General features: G+C 29.8%; 3 protein-coding genes across 3 annotated transcripts in view; 2 read left to right on the forward strand and 1 right to left on the reverse strand.

Moving 5' to 3' along the window:
• Positions 1-5,515, forward strand: part of LOC108735287 (transcriptional coactivator YAP1-A) — a 9,783-nt gene extending 4,268 nt beyond the window's left edge. The window contains exons 2-5 of the mRNA XM_018467194.1: positions 3,379-3,506; positions 3,637-3,765; positions 3,970-4,236; positions 4,676-5,515. Coding sequence (XP_018322696.1) covers positions 3,379-3,506; positions 3,637-3,765; positions 3,970-4,236; positions 4,676-4,932 — 781 coding nt within the window. The 3' untranslated portion in view covers positions 4,933-5,515. The remainder of the gene's footprint in view (positions 1-3,378; positions 3,507-3,636; positions 3,766-3,969; positions 4,237-4,675) is intronic.
• A 1,428-nt stretch (positions 5,516-6,943) lies between these two features.
• On the forward strand, positions 6,944-9,389 carry LOC108735305 (serine/threonine-protein kinase 3). The gene is made up of 8 exons (XM_018467219.2): positions 6,944-7,320; positions 7,522-8,042; positions 8,098-8,385; positions 8,440-8,570; positions 8,626-8,803; positions 8,856-8,941; positions 8,997-9,176; positions 9,231-9,389. Exons 1-8 carry the CDS (start codon positions 7,307-7,309, stop codon positions 9,387-9,389), a joined length of 1,557 nt encoding a protein of 518 aa, XP_018322721.1. The 5' UTR covers positions 6,944-7,306.
• Positions 9,390-12,871: 3,482 nt separating this feature from the next.
• Positions 12,872-17,353, reverse strand: LOC108735302 (heart- and neural crest derivatives-expressed protein 1). Its single transcript, XM_018467216.1, has 5 exons — positions 17,146-17,353; positions 14,960-15,130; positions 14,565-14,755; positions 14,317-14,496; positions 12,872-13,276 (listed from the first exon to the last, which is right to left on the reverse strand). Exons 1-5 carry the CDS (start codon positions 17,237-17,239, stop codon positions 13,187-13,189), a joined length of 726 nt encoding a protein of 241 aa, XP_018322718.1. The 5' UTR covers positions 17,240-17,353; the 3' UTR covers positions 12,872-13,186.
• Between the last annotated feature and the right edge of the window lie 1,130 nt (positions 17,354-18,483).

The following is an 18,483-nucleotide window of genomic DNA, read 5'->3' on the forward strand; positions in this document are numbered from 1 at the left end:
GTTGTTTGTATTACACAGGCTATGACTCATTTTTCATTCACAACTTCGCCAACTTAGATTTGTACGTATTCGTTTTGTTCAAAAAATACACGCATAACGCCATGTTACGGCGGCATTTATAAGAATAAAAAAAAATTATAAAACAACAGATACCTGCCTAAATATAACAAAAATATATTGTTTTTAAGATTCGACGCAAAAAATTAACTTTTTACTAAGCTACTCCAAAGTTGACAAATGAAATTTAAAGTTGGTTTATTGATTGATCGGTTAATGATAAGATTTTTTGTGAAACACAAAATATTATATACGTGAATTTGGCATATCTATTTCATGGTTAATAAATGAATATATAAACATTATGCATTACACACATTTGTATATATATTTGCCAGAACTTTCACTTGATAATTTATGAAAATAATTAATTTTAGAGTACCATTAAGTAATGATTTATTTAAATGTTTGCCTAAATTAAGCGGGACAAACAGAAGAATAAAATTTTGATCATAATGACTTAATTGAAATTTGACGATTTTATTATTGTTATTGAAAATGAAAATATCGTAGAAAACATTATTTTCAGAAATTTATTAAACATTTTCAGTGAAATTTAAACATTGTCGTTTCTTCATTTACTATTATGTAACTTTGGTTTAAATAGGAAAATGAATGAGTTATTAAAAACTTATTTTCTTTAAATTATTATTGACTGCGTTGTAAGAGATAATCAATCTTATTTTCAACTGTGGTACCTACTGTCCATGCCAAACACAACATTATTACTTGCCTCAAGGCTTATTCACATTTAAACTGGTCATTTTTTTTTAAATGGAACTACCTCATTAAATCAAATTTATTTTTTTTAAACATTAAAATAGAAACCGTCAATTTAATTTTCCAAATTACTGCATTTGAGTAATTTATGTTCATGTGAAATAATAAATTGCTTGCCATAAATAAATAGTATTTTAAAAATCAGTACGGTTCCTACCTTCTATTGAAAATCGTATTAATTTTTGTACGTATCTATTTTCAAGTAAAAATGATAAATAAATAACATGAAGTTAATGTTTTCAATTAACCAGATAATACGATTATTTACTAGAACAGAAATTATAAAAATAAATTTAACTTGAGAATTGTTATCAGCAACAATGGTTATCGGTTATAAATTTTATAAAAAGTTAGGTGAATCAAGGGCGCTTTTGAGAAAGAGGCACAACCTATCCTACAAAATTCGTTGATCACCCTAAAAAAATTGCAGTAATAATTTTTATTCTATTCATTTTTAGAAAAAGATTCAATAGCTAAGAAAATTCCCTATCTACCCCAATTTAGTGAATAAACACCTATGATTCTGTTTTGTCAATTAATTTTTCCTATTTTGTACTTCAGTCGATTATACGTATGCAACTTGAAAAAAATATTTCGTAATTTCTCCTTCGAGTTGTTTTGTTATAAACTGCTTAACAATTTTGATTTGACGGTGAAAGTATGTTTGAAGGTAGGGCAAGTTTGAAGTACAGATATGCATAAATTAAATTTCAATTTTTCAAAGCGATTTTAGTCTGTTGTAAGAAAAGGTACATGTACAAGACAAGTCATAAATTACTTTTATGAGTAGATAAAGTCAGTATCCCAGCAGTAAAACGCTCTTAATTGATTTTGATTATTGTATTCAATTACAATAATAATACAACACTGACTAATAAGTAAGCATATTGAAGCCCTGTGAGAAAAGAAATGAATAATAGGCTTTAATGGTGGTGTTTTTGTACTGCTCTCATACGTAATATACTGTAGCATGCATTTCGTGACACGCTTTTTTAATGAGTACGTAAACGCTTATTGTATTTAACATTTTGTTTGCAATTATTGCACATTTCCTTAGTATATATCAGTTAGTTATAAACACTAAAATATAGCATAAGCAGGGCTATGTGTTTCATTCGTCTTAACAGAAACTAAACAAACTAATGAGTTTTTACATAGGTAGGCTTGATCCTATTAATTTTATAAATAGTTCGGACCTATTTTAAGAAACATACTAGTATGTATACATTTTCCTCAACGTGTTACAACACAAAGTGTTGTCTTGAATAGAAAGACGAACATTTTGTTAAGAAACATCGTAATTGTTAAGTTTTTTTCTTCTTATCTTGAAATTGCCGTGCCTGTCTGCGATATGTAGGAAACTATTATCAATCAAAATATAAACAGTTACTGGAGATAAAAGAACGACTCATTTTATTTATGTTCATATATAGAAAGAGTATGCTTAAGTAAGAACAAATTATTTGTAATTATCACCTAATTTTTGTTTTATTTAGGGGTTTTTGTTGATAATGTTAAAAGTTCGAAATAAAAAAGTTTCAGTATTATAACAGCACGTACTTTTGGCGGTTTTAAAAAGCGATTTTTTATTTTTCATCTAATTTTTAATAGCTATTTTTCATCTGATGTGTAACACCTCCAGCTAATCAAATTTTACATTGCTCTTTCGAGCAATTAGTTATTTAATATTTTTCGTACAAAATTAATTTCTTAAGATACAATACGCAGGTAGATACCTATTAGGTATATGTACAAAAAGCGCCACGCTTTTTTTAATACTCTCCATTAGATAAAATTATTCTTAAAACAACAACCCTTATCTATTAATATGTAACCGTACAAAACTGTAACGTATTCTTGAAACTACTTGATTATAAAAAATCGTGGTAAATAGACTAATTTGTATGTGCATTGTCGTTTTCCCATTAATTTTCGATAATTAAGATTAGAAAATTACGCGTAATTTAAAAGTGACCTTGCTTTTTAATTTTAAGTGTTTCTTTAAATTGAAAAATTTAAACGTTGTAGTATGTAAGTACTAAAGAAGAGCAATTATTTTTTTGAAAATTTTGTGAAAACAACGAAATTAAAGAAAAAGATCTGTGTCCGGTTACATCGTAGCTCGTTAATGGGTTTTGTTTTAACGAATTTGAATAAATTGTAATAAGCTGGATTTATTTGTATATATTTTATAACAAACCTTGAACTTTGTTTTTTTTACTAATTAATAACCGATATATATGCGAAGTTTAAAGCTAAATTGAAAAATTCATATCAATTCATACGTTGGTTGCCCCTTTTGAAGAATATCGTAACGTGTATAGTTTAGGACATTCCATGTAAAGAACAATAGTATGAGTCATAGGGAAAAATCGTTACACCTTACGGTGATTTCTGTTTTAAATTTCCCAATATGCACATTCGAAATAATTGATTCGGGAAATTTTTCATATTTTTTTAAAATACTAGTACCTATTATATAACCCTGTTCCACATTCGCATTTGTGATAATATTAACAAAACTATCTATTTTCCTTGCAGTCACATAACTCGCACAACAACTTGGGAGGATCCTAGAAAATCATTAGCAGCTCAGGTGGCATCTCAACAACACCAAAGTGCGGAACAACTACTTACATCTCACCAAGTTTCACCCACACAATCACAAAGTATAGTTAATTATAAGTTTGATAAATTACTGTTAATTTTTAAACTAGAGAAGTAAAAATTAAATGTCGAACTTTGCATTTAATTGTGTGGTGTTGTCTGTCTCTAATAACAATTTAAATTTATTCTTAGCAAAAACAAGTACAGAAGTTGATTTGGGGCCTTTGCCTGAAGGTTGGGAGCAAGCTCAAACTCCGGAGGGAGAAATTTATTTTATTAACCATCAAACCAGGACTACGTCGTGGTTTGACCCGAGGATACGTAAGTTGTGCTCGTTGTTTTTCAGTTTATAGAAACGAAAACTTACATATTCAGAAAACTATTTTAACTACACGTTTTTGTTAAACAAACAATGTTGATGTTAACATTATTTACGAAGGAATTAGGATTTTTTTTGACGGAGAACTGTGACTTTGTATGTTTGGAAAGAGTAAATAATAAATGATAATGCGTTATTGAATTTAGCTCAACATCTACAAAGAACTCCTGGTATAGTTCAACCGCAATGGCATGCCACTAGCTCACTGTCCCCTCAATCGTCACCAGCTAAACAACAGCAATTACGTTTACAATTATTGCAACTAGAACGAGAGCGTCTTAAACAGCGGCAACAAGAGATTAGACGTCAACAAGAATTAATGCTAAGGGGTAGCAATACAGAGCTACCTATGGATCCCTTTTTATCTAGCTTGACTGACCATTCTCGTCAAGAATCAGCTGATAGTGGTTTAGGTAATCTTTAAAAATATTCTTTTTCGTTTAGAAATTTAATATCTCAACTTTAATTAAAAGCTTGTTTTATATTCCTACATAAATAAATCCTGATTTACCTTGCTTTGCAAATTGTTATAACTGGGTGGTAAAAACTGTATGTGCTACATAATATTGTGATAACTGGAGTGTTTCTAATTGTTTTCATGTTCTTGTGATTTTAATTTAATTAACTAATTATATTAGGTATAACATAACAGTCACTCTGTATATTGTTAGGTGTTTTGTAGGAGATAAAAACATGGTAGTGTTTTTAAATATAATGTCTTTGTGCACAGTATTTCGGGTATGGAGATTTCTAATTTGATATTATTTCTAAACATTCGCGATGTAATTTGGACGAGTTGAATGAAGGGATGATATAAGGAGGCTGAAGGATGATATTTGTTTGTTTGTTCAGGTATGGGAACATCATATTCAATGCCACATACTCCGGAAGATTTTTTAGCTAATATGGATGATAACATGGAAGTTGGAAGTGAAACACATAATTTAGATACTCCAGATATTTCTTCGTTAAGTGATAACATAGATTCGACAGATTTAGTGCCTTCTCTGCAACTGGGCGAAGAATTCCCTAGCGTTATTTTGGACGATGTACAGAGTCTTATAAATCCGGCAACAACAAGGTCGGACAATGGTCTAATTTGGTTGTAATGCCAGTCAATGTGTGCCTGGTTGTTCTATTCGAATCCATTAAATTTTTCAGAGTACAGTTTACAGTATTTCGGTTCTGAATTTTCGAAAATATTGTTCATGAAAGTTAATCATTTCTTTACGTAATTGTTTTAAACCAGTGTTAGAACTCTCCACATCAGCTGAAGTACTGTTTTCTGTGAACTGTTTTTCTTAATTGGTTTTTGCAATAAATCGTTTTATATGCGCTTTCGAACGGCAATAATTAATATCTGTGTACAATTAAGACGTTACGATACCGTTAAATTTGGTTATAACAGTTTTTTATTTGATATAATATAAAATTGTTATTTTACTGTTTGGTAGATTTACAAATTTTATACATATTATGTAGTTTTCGATTATACAATTTTAGCATGTGGTAAACGTATAAGGCCTAAAGTAAATTACTAAATTTTATCACTTCAATCAACCGCCTTATGATATGATATACATATTAAAGTACAATGTCAACTTTTTATAAATACTTATTAACTCACGAATCATTTAAGTCTGAATGAAATGTGTAGGGAGTCCTAAACGAAATAGCTGCTGCCTAAAAAAAGATACACAAATACAGGATTTATTTTGTCACGTGGATCATACTAGTTCTATATTTCTTCTCATAGTTAAATTAACATTTAAATCGGCAAAACTGTATAAATTGTTTTTTTTTTCTAATTCAGACGATGTAAAATAAATTGTCAGTTTAATCCGACGTGAAGTACATGTAACAAACACCCTGTAGAAAGTAAACAACATGTATCTTATTATCTTTATAGTTGTATGTTAGAGTATTATGTTTAAATTGATAGGTAGGTATGTGTTATGGCATACTTTGACCAACAATTGTGTTTTCTATTTGTTATAATCACCCTTCCCATTTCTCTAGGAAGGGCTGACTTATAACTTTTTAAGACTTAGTTATTGACAATTCTTGTTAACATCAGTTGTTAACAGTTTTGTATCAATTGTCGATGTGCTCATATACTAAACAAATCCATCCATTTGGTGCCTTTAATGACTTATAATAATACTATTTGTAAATACTGATAATGATTATCTGCAATCTTAGATATAACAATTCTTATTATACACTCATTTATACTAACATATAGCAGTGCCTTTCACTTAAATTCATATTTGAGATATAGTAATGTTTGCCTTTAGAAGTCGTTGGTATAACACTCAAGTCAGGTTGATGAGTTTTATACGGATAAAAATTTTTATTATCTATTTTTCGTCACAATTTTTTGCAAACCATGTGATGATATTTTAAAAAGAAATGGTGTTGGTACATTATTCATTTTATATTTTTACATATCAGTTTGTTTAATGTTTTAATTAATCTTATGTTGATGTATGTAGGTATATTTAGATTTTTAAAAATCGTACTAGTACGAAAACAATGATGTTAAACAAAACGTTGCACGTTATTCGTGTTTGTAGACGAAGTCTGAAAAACACGCTGGCTGGTATGTATTCGTCTAGGTACCTTGTCAGTTTTTTTATTGAATAGTAGGTAATTGCAATAATTTTCTTGTTAAATAGGTAAACATACATATAAATATTTTATGTAATTTTAATCATTGTGCAGTATATAGATTATACAAATTAGCCAACAGAATTGTTTTCTCTACTATTAGCATTTTCTGTAAATAAAATAATTTTTCTGCATTTTGTTTATACTTTTTTCTTTTTTAAGTATTTTTAAGAATTACAAATCACTGTTATAAAGAAATACTTACAATTTCGAGGTTCGTACTTTCTTAATAATACAAACTAATTATTACGACTTATAAATATATATTTCTAATTTGAGTTATAAAGAAACACTATTTAGTTTCAAAACAAAGACGATATGAATTATTTAAAAGTTTTTTAAACTTTGTTGTATCATCGCGCCATCATGTATTTCTGTCCAAAATTAAAGTAGTACTTATACGTTCATCTATGATTCGAATTTGGAAACCATAGATAATTTATTTGTTGTTCATAAAATTTGTGGTTAAAGGTTAAACTTAACTTGGTTGGTCAATTGTTAGTGCTCTTTTTCTTCATTTATTGTTCATAAAATCAGGTTTCCTTAAAATTTAAAGTTTGTTTTAATCCGTAATTTGTCGAACTTCGATAAATATAATCGGATAAAAGAACTAATTAAGGTAGTTCTTTCAGTTGTCAAACTTCAGATGAGACAACTGATTGTACCTGCTAGTGCTATTATTTGCACAAGTGAATTCTGCTAAAAGTGGTGATGAAATTTAAGAGTTAATCTCTTAAAATAAAGCAATAATCGAAAGTTAAAAGATGAGTGTTTTATTTTCATCAGGCAATTAATGACTATTATTTCAAAGACATGTCTTCCAAAAGGTGAGTCTATATTGCTACACGTTTCTGAAAGTTTTTTTGCTATTATAACTTAAATAAGTGTAAACAAATAGGATACGATTTAATTTGTTCAGTTTTCACAAGACATTAATATCAGGTATGGGCTGATAAATTCTATTAGATTAGACACTACTAGCCAAATTTGTTATCAGTAACTCACAACTCACTTAAGATGAATTCTAGTGAACTTAAGAAGTTATCAGAAGAAAGTTTAACAAGACAACCTGAAGAAGTGTTCGACATAATTTGTAAATTAGGAGAAGGGTCATATGGAAGTGTATATAAAGCTCTTCACAAAGAATCTGGCCAAGTATTGGCCATTAAACAAGTACCTGTTGACACAGATCTTCAAGAAATAATAAAAGAAATCTCGATTATGCAGCAATGTGACAGTCCGTATGTTGTTAAATATTATGGAAGTTATTTTAAAAATACAGATCTATGGATTGTTATGGAATATTGTGGTGCAGGTTCTGTTTCTGATATTATGCGCTTAAGAAAAAAGACGTTGACTGAAGATGAAATTGCTACAATTTTGTCAGATACATTGAAGGGATTAGAATATTTACATTTGAGAAGAAAGATTCATAGAGATATCAAAGCAGGAAATATATTATTAAATTCTGAGGGACATGCCAAGTTGGCTGACTTCGGTGTTGCAGGACAGTTAACTGATACTATGGCGAAAAGGAATACAGTGATAGGTATTTAAAAAAAAAAAAAAGTAGTTACAATGTATGCAAATTTAAATGTCTTAAGGAACACCATTTTGGATGGCTCCAGAGGTTATTCAAGAGATAGGCTATGATTGTGTAGCTGATATTTGGAGCTTGGGCATAACTGCTTTAGAAATGGCAGAAGGTAAACCACCATATGGAGATATTCATCCTATGAGAGCAATATTTATGATTCCTACAAAACCTCCACCTTCCTTTAGAGAACCAGATCAATGGAGTTCAGAGTTTATAGACTTTGTTAGTGTATGTCTTGTAAAGAATCCTGAAGAACGTGCCACAGCTTCTGATTTACTTCAGCATGTATTTATAGGTAGGTTAATTAATCAGGAAAGAATTAATATTATTAAATTATGTAACTTTAAAGGTAATGCTAAGCCCTCAAGTATTCTTCAACAAATGATAGCGGAAGCACATGATATTAGAGAGAATCAGAGTTATAGAAATATAGTACACACAAATTGTGCAGGTGCCAATAAGAATGCTCAAGAAGAGTCTGTAAGAATATTGTTACTGATTGAATGTGGTTTTATAATAAACTGGACATTTATAGGATGATGATGTAGCAGTAAACAACCAAACAATGGTACAATGTGAAGATGAAGGCACCTTGGTACCAGGTAGAGGAGGAACCTTAGCACCAATGTCTCAAAGTGGAACACTGGTAGAACTGCAATCAGAATTAGGAACAATGGTAATCAATAGTGATGTAGATGAACAAACTATGAAAAGTAAGTTTTTACTGTTCTCCTTATACAAATATTACATATTTACTTCCAACAGGACATGATACAGGATCCACAGAGGGTGGGAAAAAATACAGGCCTCTGTTTTTAGATCATTTTGATAAAAAGGAAGCAGAAATTAAGGTACTTGTTTCACTTTGAAGAAGTTAAATTTACATAAATTTATTTAATTACACAGCAGGGAAATGGACTGGCAACACCAACTACACTTGATGGTCCAGATATCCATCCTGAAGACCAACATCGCTTTCAGAGTCATTTTCATTTGCAAATGAATCCAATTCAAGCACCCCCTATTGAACAACCTGATGTCAAACCTAATATTCAAAGGCCTTTCCCTGATGGAGATTTCGAATTTGTAAGTATTACAACATAAAAATGATAAATAATGAGTTTTGTTTTTTTTTTTCAGCTGAAGTTTTTAAGCTATGAAGAATTACAACAAAGAATGGCAACATTAGATGCCGAAATGGAGAGAGAAATAGACGAACTGAGGAGAAGATATCAAACAAAAAGACAACCAATCTTAGATGCCATGGACACAAAACGTAAACGACAACAAAATTTTTAAAAAATTAATATTGTCATGACAAAAAATTTTAATAGTTATGGTGCTCAAAAAAAGTTTTTCTATTGTTTTTAATTTACTTTCCTTGCCATTCTTTTATTGTGTTTTCGCTTCGTTTATTATACGTAAACAGTATTAGATTTAAGAATCTATAACATAAAAATGGAACAACAAATTAGGATCTGATACAAAATAATAATAGCAGATAAATAAAAACGCATCTAACAATTTTAAACTGCAAAAATTATTTGGTTTTGGCCAGTCAGGGAGTGACATGTGTTCCTATTTGTACTTAAAAATGTCATTACAGTTTAGTTACAATGTTTCGAAGGTAAATGCATGTTTTGCAGATAATGTTTGATATGCAATAACATTTTATTGTATTTATATTTATGTATGAAATTTGTCAAGTCATCTTTTAGTCATATTTTAATTCTCAAAATATATTTATTTAGTGTTTTGTTATTAATTGTATAAAAGTAATAATTTAATTGATTAATCGTTGTTTTCAGAGGTACCAAAAATTATTTACAGCTTAATAAATAATACTTGTAAGATCTGTATAAGTTAGTAATTCAAAAATTTCCCAAAAATTTCTTTGGAAAATCAGGGTTTCTGTAACTTTCTGTAAAGGTATTTTATTAGTCAGCAGATTGTAGTTCTATATTTCTTCTAAATTATCTAACATTATGTAATTATGTACAGTCCCTTTTAAAAAACAATTAATTAAGAACTGTAATCGGTACTGTTAAGTACACTCGCTGTGCCTTTTGTAATATAGGAAGTAGGTTAATTAGTAGTGTATTCAATATTTTTTGAAAGTCCAAATAAAAATTAGAAAATATCAATTTTGTTTTATTAAAATTACAAATTTCCATTAGTGTAGTGCATAATTTAGTAATGCTTTTATGAAGTGATTTGATAGAAAACGATTATTATTAAATATTCAAATTATTTCAACTGTAATATATAGAATTATAATATCGAAAATAGCTTAAAATTGGTTTCGTTTTTGTTTGATTATTTATTATAAGCAAATTAATAATAGATTTTAGTTCTGTGTTTATTCGTATTTTCAATAGTCGGCCATTTTTATTGCCCCACTATTACGTAGTGTCGGCCATCATTCTTTTCTATTGTTGCCGTATTGTTGTTGTCGGCCATCATTCTTTTCAATTGTTGTCGCATTGTCACTGATGTCGGCCATTATGGTTTTTTAATTTCTGGCAAAAAAGACATCTTAAAACGATGTATAGTAATCAAAGGATACTTAAAGCTCGATTTAATGATTACTTTAACTATAGCAAAAAGAGTGTATTTTGAAGTATGTATTAATATAGAGTATGCTTGAGTTCGATGTATTATTGATAATTTTGGGTAAATAAGGCCAGATTGGGATTTTTTTGCCGAATACAAGGTGCCTACTTCAATAACAAATTTAAAGAAAAATCAAGCGAATGTTTAAATCATCATCCATCATAATTATTCAGTATAAGTTAATTAAAAATAGATTTTAGTTCTACGTTTATTCGTATTGTCAATAGTCGGCCATTTTTATTGCTCTACTATAACGTAGTGTCGGCCATCATTCTTTTCTAATTGTTGCCGTATTGTTGCTATTGTCGGCCATCATTCTTTTTCAATTGTTGTCGTATTGTCACTGATGTCGGTCATTATGGTTTTTTAATTTCTGGCAAAAAATGCGTCTCCTTAAAACGATGTATAGGATTCAAAGGAAACGTAAAGCTCGATTTAATGATTACTTTAACTATGGCAAGGAGAGTATATCAATCAATGATTAAAATTTAAAGAAATTATTTGTAAATAGATATGCAACACATCGTACACATCAGCATATGAAATTTGTTGATACTGACTTTTATTTACGTAATTATTATAAGAATTGAGTAGGAAATCGGCATACATGGGTAAAATACAGAAGAAGTATTAAATACACATATAAATACTTTTTCAGAAGAAGTATTCAGTTACAACTATGCATACCTATCATCAAACAGTGGCTTCTTCAGGTGGAACAATAATAATATAACTTGTTATATTACATTAATAAAAGTTTTATTATTCTTCAATCTGAAAAAGCCACTGTGTTAGCGAAATAATTAAAAGTTTTTAAGTTTGTTTATTATGTTATTATGGAGTTACAAGAAATTAAAGCAGCTTTAATTTGATTATATTTAAATATGTATTCAAACACCTACTTAGTAAGCATGGAAATCGGCCCTTTCTCCAATTCTCAAAAACTTTATGAATTACCTTTATAGGTAAAAGTACAACTTTTATTATACAGTAACATTGTAAAAATATCTCAAACCAACCAAACTTAAGCCGTTGAAAGAAATTTGGGTTAAATTTTTTAATGATTATATAAATACTGCAGCAAAAACGATTAACCAAAGCAGACAATCCTTGCTAAATATTATATATCCAACTCAACTTTTGGAAACATGAAGCATTGCTTAAACAAGTTGCTGAAGAACTGTTAAAAGCACCTCAAAAATACTATAAACATACTCTACAGGGTGTTATTAAATTAAGTTTTATTCTCAGCAATCCACAAGTGTCCGACATTAAAACAGTTAATGTCTTATTCGAAACTTTAGTTTAAATGTATAATCGTGTATGACGCACAATATTCTAATAGATTATAGATAATATTCTTAATTTTCCTACCGCCATTGTCTACAGTATGAGCGAACTCCTATACGACTTGACGCCATTTTGTAAATATTAAAATTGAGATTAAAACAATTTTAAGCAATAAAATACTACGGTTACATATGTCAGACTTACCATTTTTTGGAACACAAGTCGAGAGGATTCGTAAGAAACTTAAAAACACTTATATCACACTATTTAAATCAAAATACTCTACACACAAATTCGGCTCTTATACGTTATGCACGGGTAACAGGTACAACACTAAAGATGCCGGAAGTCACAACACACAGCTTCATAGAATTGTCTCTTTATTGGTCAATTTTTAAAAGTTTTAGGACCTATAGATAAAAAGTAGCGATCTGATACGTTTATCAGTTGGTTCAATTAATCATAGAGGAGCATATGCATGGTGTTTGAAAAACATTAATATGAGTACAAATTCAATTAAAAAAATAACTTTATCGCTCATTAATTATCAAACACCTTACAATTATATATACTCAAAATAATTGCAGTCTAAAATACGTAAACTATACAAAATCTATTTTCGGCTATTTTTTGAAGATATCATAATGCTTCTTACGGTTTTAAATCATTTGTGGTAATTCTATATGCAAATAATTGAAATAACATCAGTTGTCATGTACAGGACGTTAATAAAATTTATCATAATGCTAATTAATTTAGATTGCACAGATTATTTAAGTTATGTTAATAAATAATCTAAATGATTTGTAATATACCTACCTAGTTTTAAAGGGATGGAATTTGAAAAATAAAGTAGAAGGATATTATGTACTGGGAATTTTATTAATCAACAAAAAACTGCATAAACTATAAATATCGTTCCTAAAAAATATTATTGCTTTATAAAAGTAAACAGGTAAACACATAAAATTCACGGCAAAAATACACAAGAATCCATACGAAATTTAAATTGTAGACATTCTGTAAATATAGCCGTAATACATAAACTACAGGTGTAGGTGAATGTATACAAGACAGGGCCATGTGGTCTGGTAAACTTAAAATAGATTTAATATATACAATTTGAGGAAATATCTACAAATTAAATGACTTCAAGGGTACACTTCCAGGTTGTAAAGAATATTAACATCCCGTTAAAGAGTTTGTTCTTGTTTCAGTTCCAAAGCCCACACGTGCTGAGGCCAACCTGTCCTCCCTTTGGCCCTACGACTACCGCAATCCTCCTGTTTATAAAAATTAACCCTCTCTTAAACGCATTCAGTAGTCAATATCTCTCTACTAATCTCTAATGTTTGCTTCTTCTAATAGTTCCAAATTAAAGTTTTAAATATAGGGTAACCACTTAACAGATCCATCAGGGACTATCCCCGCAAATTGTATCAACATACTCTTTTAAATTCCTTTATCAAACAACACTTTTAAAACACTTACGGTCGGAAAAGACAACACGAACGAAGCATTTTTAAAACAAGAAATTTTCTTTAATTTGAAATTTCTCTAACTCGAACATTGATTTTTTATTTATTTTACACATTTAACAATTTCTAACGATATTTCGCAAAACTAGGAAATTAAAAAATATTTAAACATTGGAAATTAACTATGATCCAACTCTTTTTTAATTTTAAAATCAAAGAGGACAAGGTCCAAATAAATATTTTTCCAGATTTTATACAAATTTGTCTTCCGTTATTGATTGTAAAGTACATCAGCAGGTACAGAATTGAGACATTTTCTACAAACTTTTGATTTTTATTATGCCTCTACGTTTCCTTTCTTGATTTTTTTACGTAATTAAGTAATTATCGAATAATTCATTGCGATGTATCTCAGTGCAATTCACTTTGATATCAAATTATGAAGGGTGAATGAAGGGGTGGTAATTACATTATTCGGCTCAATTATGGTACATTAAGGGTGCAGACCTTTCTGATAACTGTCACACAGAAATAATTGAAAAGGAATAGTCTCCACCTCTAATCGAATTAATTGGATAATGGTACGATTGACTTCTACGGCTGAAAAATTTTATCAGAGCGGGTGGAAGAAAAGTACAGTAGCGGTTTCGTTATTAGATACCGGATATGGTGCTTACGGAAGCCTTTTTGGCAGTGTTTATGAAAATAAAAAGATTTTGTGTTTGAAAGGTACGATAAGGATTTAATATAGAACAAAATCTAATACGACATACAATCCCTCGGTAAGTAAAGAGTATTCAGAATTTTGTTAAGAAAAAAAAGTAAACTGATTTAAATTGACTTACTGGTATGTGACTGCTTTCTGGGGAAGGTTGGCTATTGGAACAGTCTTTTATCGATGAAGATCCCGAAGATCTTCTTCCGGAATTTCCCAATTCAGCTTTGAATCCCCCAGCAGGATCGTCCGTCTCCAGAACTCCAGTTAAATATGATATATATGAAGTGGCTAGCCTTAATGTCTTAATCTGATTAAACAGGAGAGAAAAATATAATCCAAAAATCAATAATTGCAACTATGGAAATTAAAACTTACTTTCGACAGTTTTGTGTCTGCTGGTACATTGGGGATACAATCGCGAAGGGCCGCGTACGAATTGTTAATAGATTGTGTTCTTCGCCTTTCTTTTTTATTAGCGGTACTTCGTCTTTTTACAACCCTAACAAACGGAGGCGCCAAATGCACCCCCGAATCCGCTTCAGAATGAATTGGTCCTAAACTGTACCCTATAAACGTGCATATTGTAAAAAGGGATCCAAATAAAATTTCGAAATATTTGTTTAATTGGTAATAGTAATAAATAATAGACAAACGCGGGCGGTACTTGACATTAGTATCAGTTTACTTGAGTTAATATTTTTCGAGATAAACGATAAATGATACTTTAATAATAGATAGATGTAATAAAGCATGTCGCATAAAAAAACTACCTGATCTATACTGGGAATGTTTTCCTTCATCAGGAGAGAACGATAAAGTGGCATACATTTGATACGGACTTCCACCAGAAGCTTGACTTTTTATTCCTGAAGAAGGAGAATCAGATCTTGGACTTGAAGACCAGAAATTTGATTCCTCACTATGACATAATACGCTCGTTTCTAAAAAACACCCCCATCATCATTTCTATACTACATTTTAATTTGTTTACTCAAATATAATAAACTAATTTTGTATTAATTCAAGTTTAACTCTTTCTACAGATATACCATCAAAATAAACATCTCTAACAATTCAGTGGTCATTATTAATAATTAATTCTATTCGCCGAAATAAATTCCTTAAACTAGCAGTTTGCTACAGTTATTTTAATTTTTTTCTTAACGGATTTGTAAACAGTCTATTTTATTGTCATATTAAAAGTTCAATCGAGTAAAATGCGAGTTTACAGTGTTTATAATATTAATCGAGTTCATACGGTAGTCGATTCTTAGGTTCATTATACATTTTTAGTTTATTTTAAAAGTCTCCGTTTATTTATCTTGTGCACTGATGAAAAGTTCATTCTTCCTCAAATAAGTAGGTTTCTTAAAAACCTGCAACATGCTTTTATTTGATGACTCCTTTTGTACCGCAGGCCATCGCAATAGCACGCATTGTGTTTTAGGGAAACATTTGTTAAACAAATGCATTCAGTTTTTATTGCATAGTTCGATATTTAAAAAGGGAAGCCGTAAAAAATCAGAATAATAAACGTATGATCATGCCAACATATGTGCTTCAAATATTAATTTTTGTTGTTTTAGAGAAAGTTAATAAAAATATGATTANAGCTTGTATTAAATTATTAGCTTGCTTTACAGTGACAACTGTAATTAAATCAAAATAATATGAATATATACAATATTACACTCAGTTAAATACCATTTCCTCCGATTACTTGCAAATTGGGATATGTCTTTTTAATATACTTTATCATTTCAATCTGAAATATAGAATTTCCCTGTGATGAATCCTACAAAGAAGTAAATGTAGCTTACTTTACATATTATATCAATTTACAGTATCCGTACAATAATGATGACATCCACGCCAGCTTGAGCTAATAAAGCCAATCTTAGTTTATCATCTTCACGGGTGCCTATTGCAGCTCCAACAAGCAATTGTTTATTTTCATCTTTGGACGCAGTAGGATAACTGCGAGATTTCTTTAAATCTGTCCTTGCTATAAGAGCTATTAGGTTTCCCTGTGCATTAACAATAGGCAATTTGCCTTTTTTACTTTTTTCCAAAATTGATTAATAAGTTAACATTTGCTTACTTAACTATTACTTGACTTTAACTAAAATTTTTAATATAATGTGAATGCCGAATGCAATCATTTAAACCCGTCCGCTTTATAGCAATTGTTTAGTTCCACCTAGAAGACGTCAAAATTTTAATTAAATGAAAACATCCTGAATTATTTCGAAAGTAAGCTTAACGCACAATTTGATCTTTTTATTAATAAATTCATAAAAAATAACTACAAAAAGTTAAGTAGATAAGTATATACACTTAACATTTACTTACTTAACTCTTATATGCCTTTAAGTAAAACTGTTAAAGTTAGATGTACTTCAGGGTGAATGTCGAATATAAACATTCAAACCCGTATGCTTTATAGCAATTGTTTAGTTACACCTTAAATACCTCAAAATTATCGCATTTTCATTAAAAATTTTGATTGTATGAAAACATCCTGGTTATAAGCATCACACGTAGGATTAAGGGGCAATTCGATCTTTCAATAAAACGTTGTAGTAGACAATTAGTTCTAGAATATTGTATTATGAGAGGAGATAGTCACCGATTACGTTTAGGTACAAGGCAAAAGTGCCTTTTTAGCCACTCGCTGTAAAGCACAATTTTCGTCCTCCTCGTAGATATCTGATTGTGGGTGATAAAAAATCAAACAATCTAGTACGCTAGAATATTATTTATACGGACTTTCCCGTTTCATTATTAGTGATTTTAATCAAGTAACTTTGTTATAAGTCCATTTTAAGAACAAAGCTGTACATTTTATAATCCTTATAGGAAATAACATTAAATTACCTGAAGACGTTATTGTTTGTTTTATATCAGAACAAATTTTTTCGTTGACAAATCTAATTAGATAAAAGATAGTTGGTACCTGTTATGTAGGGATTCCCATAAACATTTTGTGAATTGCCATATGCGTACTGATATACATCCTGAACGTTGTTAGGAGATCCAGCAAACGCCATAATATTCGCAAAACCACTGGAAAACTTTCGTTTTTCGCGGACAGATTCGAGAATATCGTTTTCGAAAATGAATTTAACACTTGTAAACTTTTGGATCGCTTAAAGTATACTGAATTTTTTGGAATTACTGTTTCGGAGAGACGGTTGTGTGGGTGGAGCGTTCGTCTAAGCTCTCCAAAGCCATTGCTTGAAAAGCACATTTAGGTGGATCTTATTTTAGTCCACCCCCTCATAATGAAAATCAATTGTCTCTGATACGACGATATTTTAGAGCGAGACACTAATTACTAATGAGATCGGTCGTTTCGACTAAATACTGACTCACTATAGTGTTGTAATAGCTTAGAAACTGCTATTTTACGCTCTTTTTATTCCTATGTTATTGTTATTCGTTTTCGAAATTGAGGCAATTAGATCGTAATTAATTACCGTTTTCAAACTAAAATTTTCAAAGAAAATGGAAGGATTCAAAAATTACGTACTCATGCTAATTAAATGTTAAATTTCTTTTTAAAAACTCTACTGTCTATTTTTCTGTCAGGCACAAACCTTTTACGTAAATCAGTTTTGAACCAATTCCTATTTCTCACCCTCTTAATTGTTTTTTTAAAACTTAAATAAAAAATGGATTTAAAGGTTTTTGTGTCAACACTTATCAAATTAAATGAATTAGAAACGTAGCCATTATGTAAGGACTTATTGCAGCAAATAATATGTTTTATTAACTGTTATATTTCCGACCTGTGCTAGCTTCGCCGGGGGTGGTACAGCCGTAGGATAGATAACAGTTTTTGTAGTGGATTTTGAGACGGTTCTTCATAAAACATATTTTGATACCTGATAAATTTAAATTAAATAAAAACGCATTAAAAAGTGTACCTACAATTGTTTCGGACGATTATCCTTTTTCAGGACTACGAATAAAAAAAGGAAAAATTGACTATACTTCGTACATATAGATACTACAAACATTAATGATTAACATACCAAATTGAAAAACATAAAAAAACAAATTTATTTAGTGTTTTACACACATATTTGACTTGAATAAATTTTTTTCGATTTCAGAAAAATTATCCTTATATTATCCTTGACCTTTATTATCATTGCGGAAGGGGTATTTTCGCATTTGATTTTGGCATTTCAACACTATTCTAGAGGTTATTGATTACAGAAAAAACTCTGATATTTGACCAGGATACGCAAAGGCAATTTTGTTTTTTCAAATTATCATATAGAATATA

The sequence above is a fragment of the Agrilus planipennis genome, unplaced genomic scaffold (assembly GCF_000699045.2).
Source record: "Agrilus planipennis isolate EAB-ADULT unplaced genomic scaffold, Apla_2.0 scaffold15, whole genome shotgun sequence".
Classification (NCBI taxonomy): Eukaryota; Metazoa; Arthropoda; class Insecta; order Coleoptera; family Buprestidae; genus Agrilus; species Agrilus planipennis.